General features: G+C 43.9%; 1 protein-coding gene across 4 annotated transcripts in view; it reads right to left on the reverse strand.

The window, feature by feature from the left end:
- The window catches only part of LOC106580525 (netrin receptor UNC5D), a 209,788-nt gene that overhangs the window by 86,498 nt on the left and 99,603 nt on the right, over positions 1-23,687 (reverse strand). For 3 of the 4 annotated variants that reach the window (XM_014161696.2, XM_014161694.2, XM_014161693.2), the window contains exon 2: positions 1,104-1,319. In XM_014161696.2, the coding sequence (XP_014017171.2) occupies positions 1,104-1,319 (216 nt within the window). Of the gene's footprint in view, positions 1-1,103; positions 1,320-3,760; positions 4,178-23,687 lie in introns of those variants that run through there. The other variant, XM_014161695.2, reaches the window with a different exon arrangement.

Raw genomic sequence — 23,687 nt, forward strand, 5'->3', positions numbered from 1 at the left:
CAGTCACACAACAATTTCACAGAACAGCAATCACACAATAATGAACTCCCAGAAGCAATTAAACAGGCTTTCCTGCAGAGGGACCTTCATGAATACCAGAAAGATTCCTTCCGCTTTTGAGAAGCCACTAATCAGAGCACATTCCAGACGAGGTGTCACATCAGTTGTGTTCTCCCAGAAAGCCCTTCAGGAAACAGAACTAAAGTGAAGGCTTCTAATCAACACAACCTGCTCTATAGGGTGCATCCAAAATTGCACCCTATTCCCTACATAGTGCACTATGGGCCCTGGTCAAAAGTAGTGCACTATATAGGAAATAGGGTGCCATTTGTGACACATGCCTAGTCTGTTCTGCACGTCCCTCTCTGACACCAGCCTGATGGGGTTTAATTGGGCTGAATATACCATCTCCTTTATATCACACTACATGATAACTTCAACACAACTTCACAAATTACCTGTTGACATTATGAGGGCAAGTTGGAGTGGTTTTTTTTTTCCGATTTCGGGTGACGGATAGAATTATGTAGTAAAGAATATATGAAATGTTTTCGGATATCAGCCTAATTGTTGCTTAACTTTAACTGTCTTTGGAAACTTTAAAAAAGACAACTGCCTATAGACTGAAAAGTATCTGTAGTAACAATATGTTAGCTAAATGTACCTTACTGTATCAAGTTGAAGATTATCTTAAATCACAAAATGTCAGAACTTATTTTCCCCAAACAAATATGCGGTGCTGTTTGCCAGCCCATGATCCCACACATGGTCACAGTGAATCCAGATGCCCTCTCACTATGCAGTAGTTAGACTGGGAGGCGATAGAAATGATGCATCTTACACAGAGTAAATATTACATTACACAGAACTACAGAAAATAGCATATCTATGGGATTATAGCCCTCAAATTCAAGTCTGGACCTAGAAGCCAGTTCCACTGCTTTTTTTTCATTCTTCCCCTCTAATCAGGGACCAATTTAGACCTTGGACACAATATAGGTGCAATTAATTATCAGGTAAAAGAAAACCAGCAGTACTCCAGTCCAGACCTCCAGGGTAGGATTTGAATACCCTTGGATTATAGGATCTCTATGGATTCTTACCAGTGTTCTGATCCATGTACTCCCGGGACACATGTTCATTCTGGTGCACCCATTCTCCATTACACTTGAAGAAGATCTGCAGGGCGGGCACAGCCCGACAGAGCAGCTTGATCGGGTTGCTCTTGATGATGTAGGCATCTTCTGGCTCCTTCATGAAGTGAGGCAGGGTACCTGGGACTGACGGTAGGGAGTCTGGCAGGATGTCACCTGTGGCTCCTGCAAAGAGAATGACAGATTGATTGATGGAACTAACCAATCAAATACATTTATTTAACTAAGCCTTTTTCAGATCAGCAGTTGTCACAAGGTGCTTTATTGATATGCAGCCTAAATCTTCAAAAAGAGCAACCAATGCAGTGTTCTGGGTGACCATGACTGATATTCAAAACAAAACCCAGCGCTGATAGATATGTTAAGCTTTTTGCTAACATTTTGAGCTAAAGGAAAGTAATTCAAACTACTCTTCTATTATGTGTCCTAGAATTAAATGATGCCTGGAAAAATAGTTTCTCAAAGAGGCAAAAAAAGTGTCACTGTTAACTATAGGAACAATTGATCTTTCACATACAGAGGCAATACTTTGGATTCACTATTCTCCCCATGTTCATATTGAAAATCTGTAATTCTCTGCGGAGTGACAATGTTTCTCATTCTTCACAAGTTAACATCGTCAGAAAAGAAGAATACAAGGAGAACAATTTAAGCAATTCTCTTCCACTCTAGCCAAAATCAGTCTTTTCAGAGCAATTTGTCGATGAATGTAATCAGAATAGACCACCAAGCAGAGGCATTGGGAGAGGACTGATTACCCGTACTGTGACTGTTGAGCCTGACTGCATCTTATCTCCGCCGCAAACCCTCCTCTTTGTGCAAAGAATGTCTTTGTGAAGATGCCAAAATGCCCAATATGTCCCTACTTTAGCACAATTCATATCAGGTTATTCCTTCAAGTCAGTTCAGAAAGCAGCTGGCACAGGTTTGACAGTCATTCTACCATAGAGTTCCTCATTGATTTAATAGAGAGGGAGGGAAACATTGATCTAACAACAAGGCTACACAATATTAGATGGGATTTTAGTTCAAGACAGATCTTGGATGCATTCCCAAATGGCACCATACTGTATCCCCTTCACAGTATTCCCTTTATAGTGCAGTACTCTTGACCAGGGTCCTATGGACTATAAAGGGAATGGGGTGTCATTTTGGGTTAAGTTCTGGAATCTTCATGTGAAGACTCTAGTTCAGGACAGCCCTCTACTCCTGGGCCAAGAACAATAAGGAGGAACAGGACGTCATCGCTGAGAAAATCCCAGAATTAAACCTCAATCCCATCAAGGACAATATGGTTAAGCCATTCAGAGCTGTACTGTAAAAGCCCATGAAAGCTATTATGTCCCACCATCAAATCCAATTTTATCCACTGAAATCTAATCACCCAGCCCCACTTTCTACCACCACCTCCCACAAATGTGGTCATGTCTAACAGACAAATCAATGAAGGCTAAGGTGCACTCACCAAAAAAACAGATTATAGTGTAAACATACACCCAAACTTTGGAGTACAGGACTCAATACATAAGGCCAGATTGGGGTTCATACTTTCAGAAATTACCCTGGACATTTGGAGATTTTGCAAGGTCTTTTTGACAACATTCTCACGATTTGTCGCGCACAGTTTGGCAAGACAATTCTGTCATTATTGACTGCAGTCATAAAGGCCTTCAGCACTAAATAGGTATTTTATAAATGGAAAAATACAAATGTATAGGTTGCCTTAGTTTTGACAAAGAAATGAATGTATTGAAGTATAAGAGTAAACTCTCAGCAAAACAAGTATGTAACTATTCTGTTCTATTCCATTCTGTCATGTTCAAAAAGCTTGAAAAAAAAACATTCCTTCCACTGCTGTTTTTTTTTTACTGTTCATATTTTTCAGTCTTCTTTCACATTGTTATGTTGTTGAGTACATGAATGAATCCAAGCATGTATTTTCGCAATGCATAAATAAATAATTATTTTGACCATAGATTTCCTAAACAGACCTAGAAGAGGACTTTAAAAAACAAGTGACAATGTACGTATGAAGGACAGACAGAGAAATAAAGAATCAGGTAAGCAGAAAAGAGACTAACTCATAATCTTCCCAGATCATTGAGTGACAAATTGAAAATTGTTTCAAGCAGAAGAAGATTAAATTATGTTATTTCTGCTACGGGAGGTGGATTGGAGGGGGAAGGGGATATACAACCTGTATAATTAATTCCTTACTCTAAACCTGAAAGGCAGGGGGGCCAATAATGACACATTCTCTGTAAAATAGATTCCAGACAGATTGTTAATTTCTATGTTACTGATGCCTTTGCTTGTCTCCTTTTCAGGCAGCCATTTTTTTCTAGCATCCGAAAAGAGAACACAATGTGACGAAATCATTAACTATTATTATACAGCACATGAGTGGAAGATCCCAAAATTCACTCTTACGATATCCCCCCACAGCCTTTTATCGCTTTATCCTAACACAACAAGTTGAGAAGTAAGTACATGTTGTGTCTATGGATACTGCAAGCTGTGTCCTCATAGAGGGTAGTCTTCCTCAGTTAAACTCTTTCTAGTATGAATGAACTACTCGGTCTGTGGTTGTGTCAAACGAAGCCTACCTTCACTCCTCAGCTTAGTTTGCAGGTCATTTTTTGGAATGGTGAGTTATGGCAAAACGATCATAATCCTTTTCATCCACCATTGACAAGTGTATAGAGAATCCCCCTTTTACAGATATGTGGACTCAAATGTTGCCACTCAACTTCGAATTTAGCATCTATGACTTGTGACCTAACTTGGACTTGAGCTGTATGACTCGAAAGACCCGGGAGACTTGTTTAGATTTCCCCATCCCGAAAGGACATTACACTCCTCTCATTCTCTAACCTCCTCTACCATCACCTTCTGATATTAGACAACCAAGCTCCACAGACCTCTCTACGCGCACCCAGTGGGTGGGAGTGGGCAAACACTCGACTCTAATCTGACATTTCTCAATGTCACTCAAACTATCTGTCAACGTTAGCAGAGAAAAAGAGACGAAGTGAGAGGGTCCACACCCGTCAAAATCTGTCCACGCGTGACTACAGCGACATGCAGAACGATAAGCAGACCGCCCGCCTTCCCGCCTTCGGGACAACAACTCCCAATGTCAAGGGAGGAGACCATCTCATCATTATATATAGTATCTCTGACGCTAGTTCGTCAATTGAAAGAGACGTTGACTGAGTCTGTAATCATCATGGCATCATCTGGATCGGTTCCCAAAAATCGTTGCATTCGGTTTCAAAGACTATGTGGTGGTGAGGAAAAAAATGGCTTCAGTTTGTAAAATACGTGGGTCCAAAATTACAGATGAAATTGCAAAAACCTCAAACTTTGTCAGACATATGAAGTCCCATAAAGAGAGGTAAGAATTGAATTATTGCTGTGTGAGCTAGCTAGCTGACGTGAGGTAATGTTCTGGAACTTACTATCGTTAGCTAGATAGCTTGCAATGGCTCCCCTTACCATGTGTCCAAAGTGGACAGCACATTTATATTGTTGCTTTGTTTAACATCCCTATGTAGGCCTACTACTACAACATAAAAAAAGATTGTAAATTCAGACAATTACCTACTGAATTATATCAGTTTCCTAAACGTTATGTTCATTCATGAATTCAACAAACAATTATGGTGATGGTCATATAAAGCAATTGACTAAATAGTATAAGTATTTTATAGCTTTGATGAATACCAGAAGAGGAAGACGATCAGCTGTGACCCTCAGCAGCCACACATCTCCCAATTCATAGAGACATGCTCTGTGCAACTGTACAACACAAACCATCCACAGTAAAAAGCTATCACTAATTCCATAATGTCACATCTTATTGTGGATTGCAACATACCCCTGTTCATCGTTGAACACAAGGGCTTTCGTCACTTTTTGGAAAAAATATCTTGGGTATTGTGTAGACTGATACCCCATTTAATTGATCCCCAGGCCTTAGGTAAAGCTGTACAGTGCCATATGAATGTCAATACACACAATAGGCTGACTGGGGAGGTGATTTCACACAGTCACAGTCCCGTGATAAGAGCTACAATGCTAATATTTGCATAAACTCTTCACAGTTGTGATTTGTGGGTGTCACCGAGTAGACTGATACCCCATTTCATTGCTTCACATTCCAACCTTGTTTAACATGATCTAGTCTAAATATGGCATGATTCCACCAATTGTAACCTTCTGCATCCCTTTCAGAGAGGTACTTTTATTTTGAAGGCAAACCTCAAATTCCACTATTGTGACTAATCCTATTGTGGCTAGCTTCACAACACATTACCCGTTCCGGTTGAGCCTCACTAGCCAGATAAAGCTAGCTGGCTGCTTATAACGTTAGCTTTGGGAAACAGGGTTAAGTAGCTGGCTAGCTATTTCTTTTCATGAACTGAAGTTCAATTTCAATAGGTGAACAACAAGTGGCTACTTAGCTAATACTTACTCACAAGGATTCCTAAATCATTGCTAAGAATAATGAAAATGACTGCAGTTTCTACTGGTCATTGTTTTCAGGCTGGTTGTATTGGTGCTAGCTAGGTAGTTAAATAAAGCTTAAATAAATAAAAAGGTACTAAGCTAAAGCTAGCTAGCTACCCCAGAAGTTGTGGTCGAACGAATAATGCTTTATTACCAACGCGGTATTGTAAACACATGGTTCGTTGCCGGTGTTTTCTTGTTTGCAGACTTTTTTGGTACAGCTTTGACAGTGCTGTTGATAGTAGTGGTGGCATTTGGCTTGCACGTGCAAATTCAGAACACACAACCTTCTATAATAGAACTGTGTTATTTGACATGTCAAATTAAAAGCTTATTTAATGCATCAAATAGTGTTATTGTCAAATAGTGTTATTTGACATCTATCTTTTTTGACACTCAAAAACCAAAACGGAGTTCCATAGTATGTTGTGAAGGTAATAGCAGTACGCTATTACTGTGTAACTCCGCTAGGCCAACATCTAAAAAATAGCGTACTTGGAAGTATGTACCAGGGCTCAACCAGTTGCGAAAGCCAACATCACCTACGTCGCTGGATGTTGGCTTTCGCTGAAGACTCTGGGCTGCAGACCGTCGCTGGAGGCCCCGGGCTGAGAGGCGTCGCTGGAGGCTCCGGACTGGGGACCTTCACTGCAGGCTCCATGCCATGGATCATCACTACTGGTTCCGCGCCATGTATCATCACTGGAGGCTTTGTGCCATGGATCATCACTGGAGGCTCCGGACCATGGGTTATCACTGGAGGCTTCGTGCCATGGATCATCCCTACAGGCTCCGGGCCATGGATCATCACTGGAGGCTTCGTGCCATGGATCATCCATACAGGCTCCGGGCCATGGATCATCACTGGAGGCTTCATGTCATGGATTAACCCTACAGGCTCCGGGCCATGGATCATCACTGGAGGCTTCATGCCATGGATTATCGTTGGAGGCTTCGGACCGTTGATCATTACTGGAGGCTTCCTACGGGGAGCTGGAACCAGTCTCACAAGACTGGGGAGACGCACAGGAGACTGGGTGCGCAGAGCATGCACAAGGCACACTGGGCCGTGGAGGCGCACCGTAGGTCTGGAGCTCAGGGCTGGCACACCCCGTCCTGCCTGGATGGTCACTGTAGCCCGGCACGGGCGGAGCGCTGGCACAGGGCGAACTGGGCTGTGCTGGGGAATGAGGGCTGCCGTGCGTAGAGCAGGCGCAGGATAAACTGGGCTGAGGAGACGCACTGGCGGCCAGATGCGTTGAGCCGGCGCACTTCTTCATGGCTGCCGGCCAACTCTCGCCTGGCAACGCTGCAGAGCCCGTACCGACCGCACCGGACTGTGCGTGCGGATGGGCGAGATAGTGCGCATCACCCCGTAATGCATTTCTCGCCCCTCTGCACGCCTGCTCCGCAGTGCCCTCTCCGCCAGTACCATTTCCCGGAATCTCGCGTCGAACTCAGCGCTTGACTCCTTTCTTGGCTCCGGTTTGCTCCACGGCTCTCTCCTGTACGCCCGGGAAGTTAGGTCAGGGCTCCCCCTGACCTAGCCAAACTACCCGTATGCCCCCCAAAAATTTTTTTGGGGGGGCTGCCTCTCAGCCTCCTCTTGCCGTTCCAGCCGTTCCTCCCAGTATTGCCGTTCCGCCTTCCCTGCCTCTATCTCCCATTTCGGACGCCGATACTCCCCCGGCCTTGTCCAGGGTCCTGCCCTATCTAGAATGTCCTCCCAGGTCCATGACTCTGAGCCATAGTGCTCGGTCCCGCTCTTCCTCCTACGCTGCTTGGTCTTCTTGTGGTGGGTGGTTCTGTCACAAGCATCGTATTGAAGAGACCAAGGCGCAGCGTGTATAGTGCTCATCTTAGATTTTAATGAATGCACTTCAAACAACAAAATAACAAACGCTCAACAGTTCCGTCAGGTACAACAACTAAACGGAAAATAACCACCCACAAAACCCAAAGGAAAACAGGCTGCCTAAGTATGGCTTCCAATCAGAGACAACAAAAGACACATGCCTCTGATTGGAAACCATACTCGGCCAAACATGGAAAATGAAACATAGAAATATAAAACTAGAACAAATTCCCCTAGAACCAAAAACCCCAAAACACACAAAACAACCCCCCTGCCACGCTCTGACCATTCTACTATGGCAAAATGACCCTTTTCACTGGTCAGAACGTGACACACAGGTATTACCCAAAGTGTAACGGCTGTCTGGAAGAGGGAACCAAGGTGCAGCAGAGGATGTGTTCATCATTAGAATTTTAATTAAAAAAACAAGAGAACACTACAAACTGAACAAAAACGACAGCAAACAGTCCTGTTAGGAAAATACTCAAAACAGAAACAATTACCCACAAAACCCAAAGGAAAAACATGCTCCTTATGTGTGACTCTCAATCAGCAGCAACGAGCTTCAGCTGTGCCTGATTGGGAGCCACACACATGGCCCAAAACAAAGAAATACCAAAACATAGAAAAAGGAACATAGAACGCCCACCCAATGTAACACCCTGGCCTAACCAAAATAAAGAACAAAAAACCCCTCTCTATGGCCAGGGCGTTACAGTACCCCCCCCAAAGGTGCGGACTCCGGCCGCAAAACCTGACTCTGAAGGGGAGGGTCCGGGTGGGCCTTCTTATGCCTGCACTCGCATGGCACTTGCGGGGGGCTGGTATGTAGCGCACCGGGCTTTGAACACGCACTGGGGACACCGTGCGCTCCACAGCATAACACGGTGTTTTACCAGTACCACGCTGCTTCCGGTAAGCACGGGGAGTTGGCTTAGGTCTACCACCTGACTTCGCCAATCTCCCCGTGTGCCCCCCCCCCAAAAAAAATTGTGGGGCTGCCTCCCGTGTCCGTTGCGCTCCCTTTCCTCATACCAGCGCCTCTCAGCTCTCGCCGCCTCGATCTCCCACTGCGGGCGGCGATAATCCCCAGCTTGAGCCCATGGTCCTTTCCCGTCCAGGATTTCCTCCCAAGTCCATGACTCCAGATAGCTTTTCTCCTGGTGCCTCTCCTTGTGCTGCTCCTTCCTCTGCTGCTTGTTACATTGGGTGGGCGTTCTATGTTCCTTTTTCTATGTTTTGGTATTTCTTTGTTTTGGGCCATGTGTGTGGCTCCCAATCAGGCACAGCTGAAGCTCGTTGCTGCTGATTGGGAGTCACACATAAGGAGCATGTTTTTCCTTTGGGTTTTGTGGGTAATTGTTTCTGTTTAGTTTTGTACCTAGCAGGACTGTTTGCTGTCGTTCTTGTTCATTTTTGTAGTGTTCTCTTGTTTTTTTTAATTAAAATTCTAATGATGAACACATCCTCTGCTGCACCTTGGTTCCCTCTTCCAGACAGGCGTTACACAAAGAGAGAAAGTTGCCACAATCAGTGCAGTGGTTCCTTGCATTCTTTCCCTACACAATCATCTGGAGACACAGAAACCTCAAGGAAGCTACCTTACTGGCCTGGTCCGAAGTCTCTAAGCATCACTGAAGAGGAGATTCATTGGAATCTTCATCAATGTCAAGATGGCCACCCCATCTGGAGATTGCGCCCTTCTCAGGCCATATCTATCTTAAAGCAGTTGTGCTAGATCCATCATTTTCCCTGATGTGGCTGCAACATCATGTTCTGGTGGATGATGCGATGGACGAGGTGATAAATGATGAAAGGTGTGTATCTTTTTATTATAAAAAGTTTACCAATAGAGTTAATACTTAGCCTAATTAATTTAAGTTATACAGCATTTTAATTTAAATAGTACACTACTAATAGCAAGACTAACCTTTTGTTTCTGTCTATATTTGTTCTGTCTATATAGATGTAATTCTGCGAGAGACTGGGCAACATGTGGATCCAACCACCACTGAGGACTGTTCTCTGGGAGAGGAGTCAGGGCTGTTTGCAGCATATTGCAAAAGACAACAAAAGAGAAGTATATGGCACTCCAGCATCTCAGCCACTGCCTTGACATTTGCAAAGGACAGAACAACCTTTGGTTCAGGGCTATGAACAGAAACACTCTTCCTTCACTATTCTGAGTGGAAATGAGAGTCTTGGCAGTGCCTGCATCAAATGCTCCTGTGGAGCGTGTGTTCAGCCATGGGGGAATCATACTGCAGCCCCATCGCTCACAAATGGGTGATAACTCTTGGCTAATTTTATATTTTGTAAATGCAATGCATTGTAAACCTAAGAGCCCAAAATTATTGTCATTGGTGCCATTTGTATGGCCTTTCTACAGTATGTTGTGTCTTTGGCTATGCCGGATTAAGTGATATGACATGCTATTCTATAAAATAATTTCTCTGTAATTAATATTACCTGATTAAGCTAATCAGGTAAATGTAATTAACTAGCAAGTCGGGGCACCACAAAATAATGTTTATAGAGCTGTTATCTTCCGAATAAACTCTTAAAGACCTAGTAATCTTTTACGTCAGTAGCAGTCAATATTTAATCGTCACCTTATTTAGTCTCATCTGAAAGTTGTAAATTCTTCACGAACCCTGGCTAACAAGTTGAATCAGCAATACAAAATTTGGTTTAATTATTTATTTACTAAATACCTAAATAATCACACAGAATTACATCTACACAGAATGGATCAAACATTGATTACAAATTATGTCATAAAGGAAAAGGTCCCTAGCGGACGGAACAGATATTACGGCTGCTTACACAAAGAAAGACTGAGTAACAAAAATATTTTGTGTCTCTATCGGGCCGTAGGCAGCTACTCTATCGTAAATACAGAATCTTATGCATTCTAAATAACCGCCCATTTGGAAAAAGAAAATGCAATAAATATTTACTCAGAGCTGCACTTCGATCGGTTGGTTGTAGATGGAAGGCAGGGTTGTCCTTTGAAGAATGTCTGGTGGTAAAACGGTTACTTGTTGGTATCGTCGTTGTGTGGTAGAAAAGATACCCTGTCTGTCCTCTCCTAGCCCATGTCCACAGTTGCTGCGCTAACGCAACGGCTAGGCGGTATCACTTCTTTAGAGAATAAGAGTTCAAAGTTCATACCAAGTTGCCATACTTTAAGCTCATGCTATATTCTGGCTGGTATAGTCGAAATTCATCCTTCCGGCATGTAGGTCGTCACCTTCACATTGAAATTCGATGCTAATTTCGTTAAGTTACTATCTGAGCCCTTTTAATGTAGGACCTTCGTCCTCACGTCCTTGGAACAGGAAGTTGAATTTTCATCAACGGGTTTATATGGTGGTGAAAGAACGCCGCGTTTCATAGTTTACAACCCATGTCTGTTCACTTGGGCGGGGCCTCTGAGTGAGCAGAGTGGTATTCTTATGACAAACCGTTCTCTCATTAAGAAGCTAAAATTACATTTAATCTTTTCACAAATAGTTTCATATTTAAACATTTAAATTGCACAACAATTCCATGTGAATCTGATAACTAGAATGTGTAGATTTTCCAAGATACAGTTTGTCGTCCTATCATCAGTAATCATGTCTCAGACGCCAACTGATCTGACATAAGTACCAACACATATTTTCAACTGGTTGGATTACCGAAATATGGTTCCGTTTCCCACCTTTTGATGTTCCCAGAATCTCTATGTTAACAAAGGGCTTTTCAAGAGTCAACTCTTATGGAGTAGAGAGAGACAAACGGGGGGGGGGTTCATAAACCTCCCCCAACAGGCCAACATCATGACAAGTAATTAAAAAAACTTTGTAACATGATCTTTCACTCAAGTTCATTATGTAGTGTACTAGTAGTGTAATAAAAACAGGAAATAAAAAATTGCATTAAAATTGGCATTAAACACCATTGACTTGAGGACTCGAAACCCCAAATTAGGGCACTTGTGACTTAACTCAACCTGAGCTGTGGAACTTTGGACTTTACTTGAGACTTGCCCATTATTACTTGGGACTTGACTCAAGACTCGAAGGTTAAGACTTGAGACTTGCTTAGGACTTAAAATGCAGAAAAATATGTCTAAATATGGTTTTTAAAAACTATTATGTGGAATATAAATCCATGCAGACACTTAATGGCCAGGGTGTGATATAATGATGTAGCACTGACAAATTCTTCTTCTCCATGCAGTGTACTTCATCTGGTATAATTTAATTAACAGGAAGCCTTGACTCAAAAGGCCTGGTGAACCCTGTATATGCTTTTGGTTTGAGGGTTCACGTCCATTTCCCACTGCAAACAGCTAACTATGATCCTTGTCCTCTTCTTAATGCCTACACACTTACCGCAGTCAAAGGTAACAGATAAATGGAACGAGGTGACAATGCACGCTCCATAAAGCACCCAGAGTCTCACTTCTTCTCGCTCTCATGATAGATGGTCATTAATATGTGGCTTAATGAAGGCAATGAGTGTGCCGCCAATAAGTCACTTATTTCCTCATTAGGCCTGTACATTTTTACACTGCCTCTTAAAGGGTCCTCACTCTCCTCCTATCGGCTTCCAGTCATTGGGCGGAGGGCAGGCGGCAGGCAAATGCTTTCACCCTGAGCAGAGAGTAGACCCACTGGGCACAGACGTCAATTCAGTGTCTATTCCATGTTGGTTCAACCTCATTTCATTGAAACGTTGATTCAACCAGTTGGTGCCGGGTGAGGAGCTGCCTGGATGGTGGATGGACGTTAAGGCAGGTAGTGCAGATTAATGCCATGGTGGTTAACTGCATATGGGGAGGTCTGCGGTGTCTGTCGTGGCACAGATGCTGTGCTCATGGACGAGGGGAACAATGGCCATGAGCCAGGGGACCTTGTCAATCATAAAGATTTAAATCAACCAACTCTGACACATACCAATGGCATGACAATCACAACTGCATAATGTCTGCCTTAGTAAGTTCTGTTCACTTTTCTTTCCGATGCTGTGGGGTGCAGTGAGCGGACTGAGCCTGTACAGGGTGATAAATATGGACGGGGCTATGCCAAGATGGATCATTTACTGAACAGCCAACTGATGTAAAAAGAAAAAAAGGAATCAAACTAGCCCTTCTGCTTCTCTGTGAGACCCTTTTGTGTTTGACAGCTTGCCTCTCTCCTGTCAGCAATAAGCGTCCCACAATCAAATGGACAGCAGCAGAAGTGGGCTATCTGTAGATACAACTGTCACCGCAGCACCACTCATTCACTACTCTCCTGGCTGCCTGTCTCCCTTTACTCAGTTATACATTACTATTTCACAGCTGCCTCCAGACCCAAAGTCTTTTAAACCGCACACTTTTATTCTCACACCCTGAAAACACTGGGGACTTTCTCATGGATTTTTTACAGGGGTGGAGACAGGGAGAGGGCAAGGAAGAATACTGTTAGGCTGTGTGAGTGTAGGTTTTACATGGTGAGCACCTTTTATTGGACTTCGGCAGGAATCCTACTCATTAGAAAGCCGGGACTGCCAGTCTATTCTGACCGCAAGGCTGTCAGAGGGGAGGGGACGAGACGAGAGGAGCACAGGAAGGAGAGGAAGGAGTCTCACTGTTCTGTTCTCTGAGCCCCATGTGTGAACTTCAGAGGGTAGAGAGAAGGAAGAGGCACAAGCAAGTACAACCCCCCCCCCAGAATTATCCTACAGAATAACAGCAGAGAAATACTGTAGTCCTGTAGTCATGCTGTCCTTATACTTAAATGAAGGTGTATCAAGGGGCCCAACAGTATCTAGCAGTCTTATGGCCTGTCCTGGAGGATCAGATCCACTGCATGCATAAAGCCGTTTTTACATCAGTAGTTGTCACAAAGTGCTTTACAGATCGCCTTTACAGATCGTCTTAAAATATGCATGGTCCGATTAGCGCAGTAACACTTCTGTAAATGAGCTGGTGTAATTATTTTCAAACACAGCTTTACTGTAAGACTTTGAAAAGCATTAGATGTATTGTTATTCGTTTAAAAAGGTGAGTAACAGCTGTGTGTGCCACACTCAACAAACCCATAAATCTGCTCGGTGAAAGTTTGACTCAAAGTAATTTTAGTTCATAGATCTGGAGCCCCGTCAGTTATGGGGGTGCTGTTGAGTCCTCTCCATGCACCAGAGGCTATGAGCCCCTGGGTATGCTGATTGACTGAGACAGACTGTCAGTTATTGACACACTACCTCTGTGCACACATCCCCTGAAAGGCTGGCAGAGAATAAAGAATATAAATACTTCCACCAGAGGCCTGTCTGCGGTTGCACCATCTACTTCTTGTCTCTTAAAGTGATCCTTCTCTTAAGCCTGCATAACCCACCCATGCTTAGTTAGCCCCCACTCATTTTCACCTCTCAAGTCCTCACAGAGAGAGGGCTGTATCAACAGTTCCATCAAATTAGCATGTTTCAGAATCCCTAGGGAGGGAGGTAGAATGTTCACATAGCTTGGTGAGTCTGCCTAGGAGACTGGTACCAGTCTATTATAGTGGTAGTGTTCACATACGAGTCACCAGACCAGATCACAGTGAGGGTTAACTATAGAGGTCCTATCGATCACCACATAATTAGGTCAAATTTGTGCTTGTGTATAGAATGATCTGCAGAGCTCTCTGCACCTTTGATGCTCTGATGCCTCTAGGCTAGGGAAGTTTAAATTCTTATTGGAGGACTGCATTGTTGAGTAACGTGTTTGCTTCTTAAATTGCTTGTAGTATTGCATGTTCTACATTTGATAAATTGTGTTCATGCAGGGCTCCCTTGACAAAGAGTCCTTGGTCTCAATGGGAGTCCCTGATAATGTTAAATAACAAAAATGGTTTGAGGTTCATTTTACCATAAAAAAAAGGAGGGGACAACACCCTGATTGGATCAGACAATTATAACTGAAAATGAACACGGCTGTCTCTTCCATGGCTTGAAGTGAGAGGAGAAAAAGAATGCCTCAAGGCAAATATCAATTAAAGCTAAAGCTTCTTCATTTTCAATGTCACAAATAGATTCAATGTTATCGTTCACTAACACATGTAAAGACATTTTGGCATCCAAGCCTGATACTGACAAAACTTTGTTGGGAGGAAGCGGTGCAGGATGAAGACTTTCCGGTGCAAAAGGGATGCATTAATAACTTCCATGATTAGTTTCGCATATAAATTACCTAATGTTTATTCATGAAACATAGCTGTAGAAAACTAATTGAAAAGCTCAATTTCTGGTCAACTGCTAATCATTTTTGGGCGAAGTTGAGACATATCAATGACTGGCAAAAGCCAAGGGGTGGAAAATGGAGAAGAAAACATCAAAATTCCACTGAAAGTTCCTTTAATTAAAGTCAATCCTTGCTATTCAGTTACATTTTCAGTCTCATGTTACAAACATGAAGTGTCTTCACTCCTAATCCTCACAATACTGCCGAATCAATCTGGCCTTGTTAGACTTTCGCACACTAAATAGATTTTGGTGCTGGAAATTCTGATGAATTAGCATTGCATTTGCTTTGCATATTCAGAGGAAAGAAAACAATCTTTCAGCAGTATGGATCGTCTTGTTGCTGAATTGATCCAGCTTTAAAAAAGGGAGCATATCACAAGCTCCTTAGATATAAACATGGTCTCAAGTCTTTATATTGAATACAAAACGCATGTTTATGGAAGAGTAATATGATTGTATAGTAGTCACTACAGTATAACAATGACTTCAATGTTTTACCTTGTGGTGTCTTTGGATTCATGATTTGTCTCCAGATGTGAAAAGTAGGAATTGGCATACATTCCAAATTTCACACTATTCCCAATTTAGTGCACTACATAGGGCTCTGGTCAAAAGTAGTGCACTATATAGGTAGTAGGGTGCCATTTGGGAAGAAGACATTGGTATTTAAAGCCACACAGTTACATAGCAATGACTGCCAATTAATGATGACTAATATGGCGAGTCATCGGCATTGTTCCTGACGTGATTATAAACTCAATGACTGGTGATGGCTTGACCCGGAGAGAAAACTGTTCCTTGTTAATCCGAATGGTTGGTTGGAGTCTAGACCGGAGACTGAATGAGTTTGATCACTCTATCAACAATAGTAAAGGCATTACCACAGTTCCTTCCCAGGTACATTTACATTGAAGGACCAGAAACTAATTACAAACTGACTGCATGACAAAGCTCCATTTCTAACTAATTTCGTCTGTCAATCAGAAAAGGAAATGTACCGGTAACTTCAAATGGCTTATTTCTTTCCCTCCCTCCATCTCGCTCTCCCCCCACTCCCTCTATCTCTTTACCATTCAGCCCACTTTCTCTCAGACGGTCTGCCTTGTACTGTCCTGATGTGAAAATTGCCCGCATTGGCTCAGTGGTGGTGAGGTAAATTAAATCTCCAGAGAGGAAAGCCTTGTCGTCAGGCCTGATTTATTTACAAGGTGGCTGATGTTGGATCCAGGGAAATGGCCTATAAACCCTGAGTTGAGACCAACTCTGGCACATCTTATTTAATACCACATCACAGACTACTAAGCCAGCCTCAATGTTTTAAAAGTACTGGTTTAGTCACAGAATTACCAGACAAATCCTGGGCACTTACAAACCAAAGATGGATAAGCCTCATCTGATCATAGCCCTGAGATGTATTACAGCCATTTCAACAAACCGTTCCCAACAACAGCGGTTTTATTTCATTATGTGTTAAGAATGCAGTGACAGTCTAAGACATTCCAGAAGGTTTACCAAAGAAGCAAACTGTAACATGGCAGTTATGGCTTTATATTCCATTCAATCTGTGTATGATCTCCTGTATGGTTCATCAGGCATTTTAACAATATCCAAAGCAAATGGTCTGGATTACTAGGCCTATGCAGTAAACACTAGCCACTGAATTATTGCTAAAACAATCCTACAAGAAACTCCAATATACAGTTTCTGATATTCCAATGTATGTCTCCAACACACAGACTCAATACAGTATGTGAAATGCCAATGCACTGTAATGAGGCTGTAATTTGCCTTTCAGCTGTCAGATCCATAACATTGACTTATTAATATATCATTCAGTAATTGATAGAGTGATGTATTGGACCTCTCCTAATATTTCACTTGACCTCTCGCCAAACAGAAGCTGATCATTTGTGACATAACTTCAGTCTGTGGAGAGATAGATTGAGGATGTGAAGTCTGTGCTGTTTCTCCCACGTGGCAACAACACCACTGAATGTACCCGAGGCTAAACCTAATAAGAGGAAACTTATGTTAACTATATACACCACACCTGGGAGTTCTATCCATATAATATATAGAATTTTTACAAGTTCAAACCATTAAACATAAAAATCCCCTTTCACATCCAACTCAAGGGGTCTTACAGCCTTGGAGATATTAGAATGCCCCTGATGGCTGCTTCGGAGTGCAATACGTTACACATTATTTAATGCAGTAAGCACACTTAGATTGATTCAAATGTGCATTTCCATGGCACAGGAACAATGTACATTGTTTGTATTCAAATCAAATGTTATTTGTCACATGCGCTGAACACAACAGGTGTATTATAACTTACAGTGACATGCTTACTTTACAAAGCCTTAACCAACAGTTTTAAGAAAAATATGTGTTAAGTAAAAAATAGATAAGTAAAAAATAAGAAACAAAAGTAACAAATAATTAAACAGCAGCAGTAAAATAACAACAGCGAGGCTATATACAGTGGGTACCAGTAGAGAGTCAATGTGCGGGGGCACCGGTTAGTCGAGGTAATTGAGGTAATGCCTACACTACCATTCAAAAGTTTGGGGTCACTTAGAAATGTCCTTGTTTTTAAAGAAAAACTCATTTTTTGTCCATTAAAATAACATCAAATTGATCAGAAATACAGTGTAGACATTGTTAATCTTGTAAATGACTATTGTAGCTGGAAACTGCTGATTATGAATGGAACATCTACAAAGGCATACAGAGGCCCATTATCAGCAACCATCACTACTGTGTTCCAAATGCACATTGTGTTAGCTAATCCAAGTTTATCATTTTAAAAGGCTAATTGGTCATTAGAAAACCCTTTTGCAATTATGTTAGCACAGCTGAAAACTGTTGTCCTGATTAAAGAAGCAATAAAACTGGCCTTCTTTAGACTAGTTGAGTATCTGGAGCATCAGCATTTGTGGGTTCGATTAGTCTCAAAATGTCCAGAAACAAAGAACTTTCTTCTGAAACACATCAGTCTATTCTTGTTCAGAGAAATGAAGGCTAATCAATGCGAGAAATTGCAAATAAACTGAAGATCTCGTACAACGCCGTGTACTACTCCCTTCACAGAACAGCGCAAACTTACTCTAACCAGAATAGAAAGAGAAGTGGGAGGTCCCGGTGCACAACTGAGCAAGAGGACAAGTACATTAGAGTGCCTAGTTTGAGAAACAGACACCTCACAAGTCCTCAACTGGCAGCTTCATTAAATAGTACCCGCAAAACACCATCTTCAACGTCAACAGTGAAGAAGCGACTCAATGATTTTGGCCTTCTAGGCGGAGTTCCTCTGTCCAGTGTCTGTGTTCTTTTGCCCATCTTAATATTTTATTTTTATTGGCCAGTCTGAGATATGGCTTTTTCTTTGCAACTCTGCCTTGAAGGCCAGCATCCCGGAGTCGCCAAACCAGGCAGTGATGCAACCAGTCAGGATGCTCTCGATGGTGCAGCTGAGGACCTGAGGACCCATGCTAAATCTTTTCAGTGTCTTGAGGGGGAACAGGTTTTGTCGTGCCCTCTTCACGACTGTCTTGGTGTGGTTGGACCATGAGAGTTTGTTGGTGATGTGGACACCAAGGAACTTGAAGCTCTCAACCTGCTCCACCACAGCCCCATCGATGAGAATGGGGGTGTGGTTGGTCCTCCTTTTCCTGCAGTCCACAGTCATCTCCATTTTTCTGTCCTGGCACCACACGACCAGGTCTCTGACCTCCTCCCTATAGGCTGTCTCATCATTGTCGGTGATCAGGCCTACAACTGTTGTGTCATCAGCAAACTTAATGATGGTTTTGGAGTCATGCCTGGCCATGCAGTCATGAGTGAACAGGGAGTACAGGAGGGGACTGAGCACACACCTGTGAGGGGCCCCCGTGTTGAGGATCAGCATGGCGGATGTGTTGTTACCTACCCTTACCACCTAGAGGCGGCCCGTCAGGAAGTCCAGGATCAAGTTGCAGAGGGAGGTGTTTAGTCCCAGTGTCCTCAGCTTAGTGATGAGCTTTGAAGGCACTATGGTGTTGAACTCTTGAGCTGTAGTCATTGCAAAGCTTTCTCACATAGGTGTTCCTTTTGTCCAGGTGGGAAAGGGCAGTGTGGAGTGCAATAGAGATTGCATCATCTGTGGATCTGTTGGGGCGGTATGCAAATTGGAGTGGGTCCAGGGTTTCTGGGATAATGGTGTTGATGTGGGCCATGACCAGCCTTTCAAAGCACTTCATGGCTACAGACGTGAGTGCTACGGGTTGATAGTCATTTAGGCAGGTTACCTTAGTGTTCTTGGGCACAGGGACTATGGTGGTCTGCTTGAAACATGTTGGTATTACAGACTCAGACAGGGAGAGGTTGAACATTTCAGTGAAGACACTTGCCAGTTGGTCAGCGCATGCTCGGAGTTCACATTCTGGTAATCCATCTGGCCCTACGGCCTTGTGAATGTTGACTTGTTTAAAGGTCTTACTCACATTGGCTACAGAGAGCGTGATCACACAGTCGTCCGGAACAGCTGATGCTCTCATGCATGCTTCAGTGTTACTTGCCTTGAAGTGAGCATAGAAGTACTTTAGCTCGTCTGGTAGGCTTGTGTCATTGGGCAGCTCGTGGCTGTGCTTCCCTTGTAGTCTAATATTTTGCAAGCCCTGCCACATCCAACGAGCTTCGGAGCCGATGTAGTACGATTCGATCTTAGTCCTGTATTGACCATTTGCCTGTTTGATGGTTTGTCGGAGAGCATTGCAGGATTTCCTATAAGCTTCCGGGTTAGAGTTCCGCTCCTTGAAAGCCTCAGCTCTACCTCTTATCTCAGTGCCAATGTTGCCTGTAATCCATGGCTTCTGGTTGGGGTATTTACATACAGTCACTGTGGGGATTGTATGTAGTTTTGATATTTCCCCAACACTGTGCTATTGGCATTACCACCAACTATGATTTTCAGTGATGGAGGGGTCGATAGTTACATATTTTGGACGTTATTATAATCAATATTTGACTCCAAGATTTATAACATAAAAAAAATGCTACTGTAGCTTGCGGTAGTGGGCTGTACCTGCGCCAAAACTCTTGTATTTGTCATGCTATAGCTTGTTCTCCATCTTTTTAGATAGTGAGCCAACATGTTTTCAGCACCATCATTTCCCTGAATGATCAAAACTAGTAGTCTCATGCTTTCGTCTCTCTGCAGCAGACATATGTTGAGCAATATGTTTAGAACATCAAATCGCAATATCGAATCACATTACATATAGAATAGTGAGAATCACAATACATATTGTATTGGCACCTACAGTAAGTATCGTGATAATATCGTATTGTGAGGTCCCTGGCAATTCCTAGCCCTAGTGATTTGTATGAAACACTTCAACATAACACTATATACACTGAGTGTACAAAACATCTTTCCATGACAGACTTACCAGGTGAATCCAGGTGAAAGCTATGATCCCTTATTGAAGTCACTTCAGTCAGTGTAGATGAAGGGGAGGAGGCAGTTTAAAGAAGGATTTTTAGGAATTCAAATCATATCAGTTCAGACATGGATTGTGTATGTGTGCCATTCAGAGGGTGAATGGGCAAGTCAAAAGATTTAGTGTCTTTTATTGGGGTATGGTAGTAGGTGCCAGGTGCACCGGTTTGAGTGTGTCAAGAACTGCAACGCGCTGGGTTTTTCACCGTCAACAGTTTCCCGTGTGTATCAAGAATGGTCCACCACCCAAAGGACATCCAGCCAACTTCACACAACTGTGGGAAGCATTGGAGTCAACATGCTCCAGCATCCCTGTGGAATGCTTTCGACACCTTGTCGAATCCATGCCCCAATGAATTGAGGCTGTTCTGAGGGCAAAAGAGGGTACAAGTCAATATTAGGAAGGTGTAAAAAGGGGAAAAGGACATGGCTTATGGGAGATCTTGCAACAATGCAAGATTAAAGGGGAATGAGCAAAAGAGCAGGGAAGAGGATGGCAGCTAGGTAGCTAACCACTGGAGAGATAAGATCTCCTCTGACACCCCACCACCACTACCAGCAGCAGCAGCGTGTGTAGAGCAGAGTAGGAAGAGGACTCCCTCCTCGTAGGCATAGAGCTGGGTTTCTATATAATGCATGTAAACTACTATGTCTGTTTTCTGTCTCTAAATGTTGACTATCACTGCAGCACCATATCACCAAGTATGTGTAAATGTTAAATGCCCATGCCCTGTAATGAGGCATTTGCCTTTCAGCTGTCAGATCCATAACACTTATTAATTATTATATAATTCAGTAATTGATAAGGTGGTGTATTGGACCTCCTTGTTAATATTGTAAATGTGCTTGTGTAAATGCACTTGGCGAATAAAGGTGATTCTGATTCTGGAAGCATTGTTGAAATTGATTTACAGCTCCAATCTTTGGACACTTTGCTTCTATTGATTCCGACTTCAAATCAGAAATCCGAACAGAACTCAGTCAGGGATTTAATTAAACCTCTAAAGGAAGCGAATGACTGACATTACAGACAGGGTGGTGTGCGGAATCAATTGCAGAATGTAAATGAGTTTTAAGTCCCCCCTTATCCCCTCTGGGGTATGGTGCGCTCTCTCTTTGTTCACTGCAGTCTTGACCAGATAAAAGGCATTGCTCCATGGCTCCTCCTTAGCCAGCAGTTAAGATAGAGATAAGCAAATGTCTTAGAAGCCCATTACTAAGCATGTAGCTACCTTTATTATTGGACCCTGCAGGCCCATTGTCACAACTTATAGATGGGGTGAGGGCTAAGTGGTTATATTATTGCCAATAGGAACACTAGGGATCTAAATGTCACGTCCTGACCATAGAAAGCTGTTATTTTCTATGGTAGAGTAGGTCAAGGCGTGACAGTTTTTTTTTTCTGGTTTAGATTTTCTATTTTGTTATGTTCTTGTTTTGTATTTCTATGTTGGGGTTTTGTTTGGGATGATCTCCAATTACAGGCAGCTGGTCATCGTTGTCTCTAATTGGAGATCATACTTAAGTAGGTGTTTCTCCCACCTGTGTTTGTGGGAGATTGTTTTTGAGTACGTGTATGTTAACTCTTCGTCACGGTTTGTTGTTTTTGTTTATTTTGTATGTATTGCATAGTTTCACAGTTCAATAAATATGTGGAACGATAATCAGGCTGCACTTTGGTCCGCTTCATCATACAACAACTGTGACAGAATCTCCCACCACCAAAGGACCAAGCAGTGTGGAATGGACCAGTGGACTTGGGAGGGGATACTGGACGGGAAAGGACCCTGGAGGCAGGCTGGGGAGTATCGCCGTCCTAAAGAGGAGATTGAGGCAGCGAAAGCGGGGCGGCGATATTACAAGGCGCTATACCAACCACGAGGCAAGTGCGAGAGGCAGCCCCCCAAAATATTTTTTTTTGGGGGGGGCACACGGGGAGATTGGCAGAGTCAGGGTGGAGACCTGAGCCAACTCCTCGTGCTTACCGTGGGGAGCGAGTGGCGAGTGACGAAGCAAGCACCGTGTTATGCGGTGATGCGCACTGTGTCGACAGTGCGCATTCACAGCCCGGTGCGATCTGTGCCCGCTCCCCGCATTTGTCGAGCTCGGTTGAGCATTCAGCCAGGAAGGGGGGTGCTAGCTCAGTGCTCCTGGTCTCCAGTTCGCCTTCTCGGTCCAGGATATCCTGCGTCGGCTCTGCGCACTGTGTCGCCAGTGTGTATTCACAGCCCAGTGCATCCTGTCCCAGCACCCCGCGTTTGCCGGGTGAAAGTAAGCATCCAGCCAGGACGGGTTGTGCCAGCTCTACGCTCGAGACCTCCAGTGCGCCTCCACGGCCCAGTATATCCTGTGCCTGCCCCACGTACCCGGCCTCCAGTGAGTCTATCCAGCCTGGTACGCCCTGTGCCTGTTCCTCGCACTTGCCCTGAGGTGCGTGTCACCAGTCTGGCGCCACCTGTGCCAGCCCCATGCATCAGGGCTCCAGTGCGCCTTCCCAGTCTGGGGTGTCCTGTTCCTGCTCCCCGCACTCGCCCTGAGGTGTGTGTTACCAGTCTGGCGCCACCTGTGCCAGCCCCACGCATCAGGCCTCCAGTGCGCATTCCCAGTCCAGAGCTTCCGGCGACAGTTCCCAGTCCGGAGCTTCCGGCGATAGTTCCCAGTCCGGAGCTTCCGGCGACAGTTCCCAGTCCGGAGCTTCCGGCGACAGTTCCTAGTCCGGAACCTCCTGAGACGGCCCGCAGCCCGGAACCTCCTGAGACGGCCCGCAGCCCGGAACCTCCTGAGACGGCCCGCAGCCCGGAACCTCCTGAGACGGCCCGCAGCTCGGAACCTCCTGAGACGGCCCGCAGTCCAGAGTCTTCAGCGACGGTCCAGAGTCCAGAGTCTTCAGCGATGTTCCACAGTCCAGAGTCTCCAGCGGCGGTCTGCAGTCCAGAACCTCCGGTGATGATCCACGGTCCGGTGACACAAAAGCGGAGGGATCAGCGGGCAAAGCGGAGGTTACGCCCCGAACCGGAGCCGCCTCCTCTGCTGGACGATCCGCGGGATGAGAAGGTACTGCACCAGAGCCGCCATAGACATTAGTCATCCTCCCTAACTCTCCCTTTTTTTTCTTCTTTTTTTTTTCATTGTTGTTTAGGTGCGTTCGGAGTCCGCACCTTACATTTTAGTCATTTAGCAGACGCTCTTATCCAGAGCGACTTACAGTAGTGAATGCATACATTTCATACAATTTCATACATTTATTTATTTATTTTTATTTTTTTCCTGTGCTGGCCCCCCGTGGGAATCGAACCCACAACCCTGGTGTTGCAAACACCATGCTCTACCAACTGAGCTACAGGGAAGGCTACCTTTGGGGGAGGGGGGGGGGGTACGTTCTGACCATAGAAAGCTGTTATTTTCTATGGTAGAATAGGTCAGG

The sequence above is a fragment of the Salmo salar genome, chromosome ssa20 (assembly GCF_905237065.1).
Source record: "Salmo salar chromosome ssa20, Ssal_v3.1, whole genome shotgun sequence".
In the NCBI taxonomy this organism is placed as follows: Eukaryota; Metazoa; Chordata; class Actinopteri; order Salmoniformes; family Salmonidae; genus Salmo; species Salmo salar.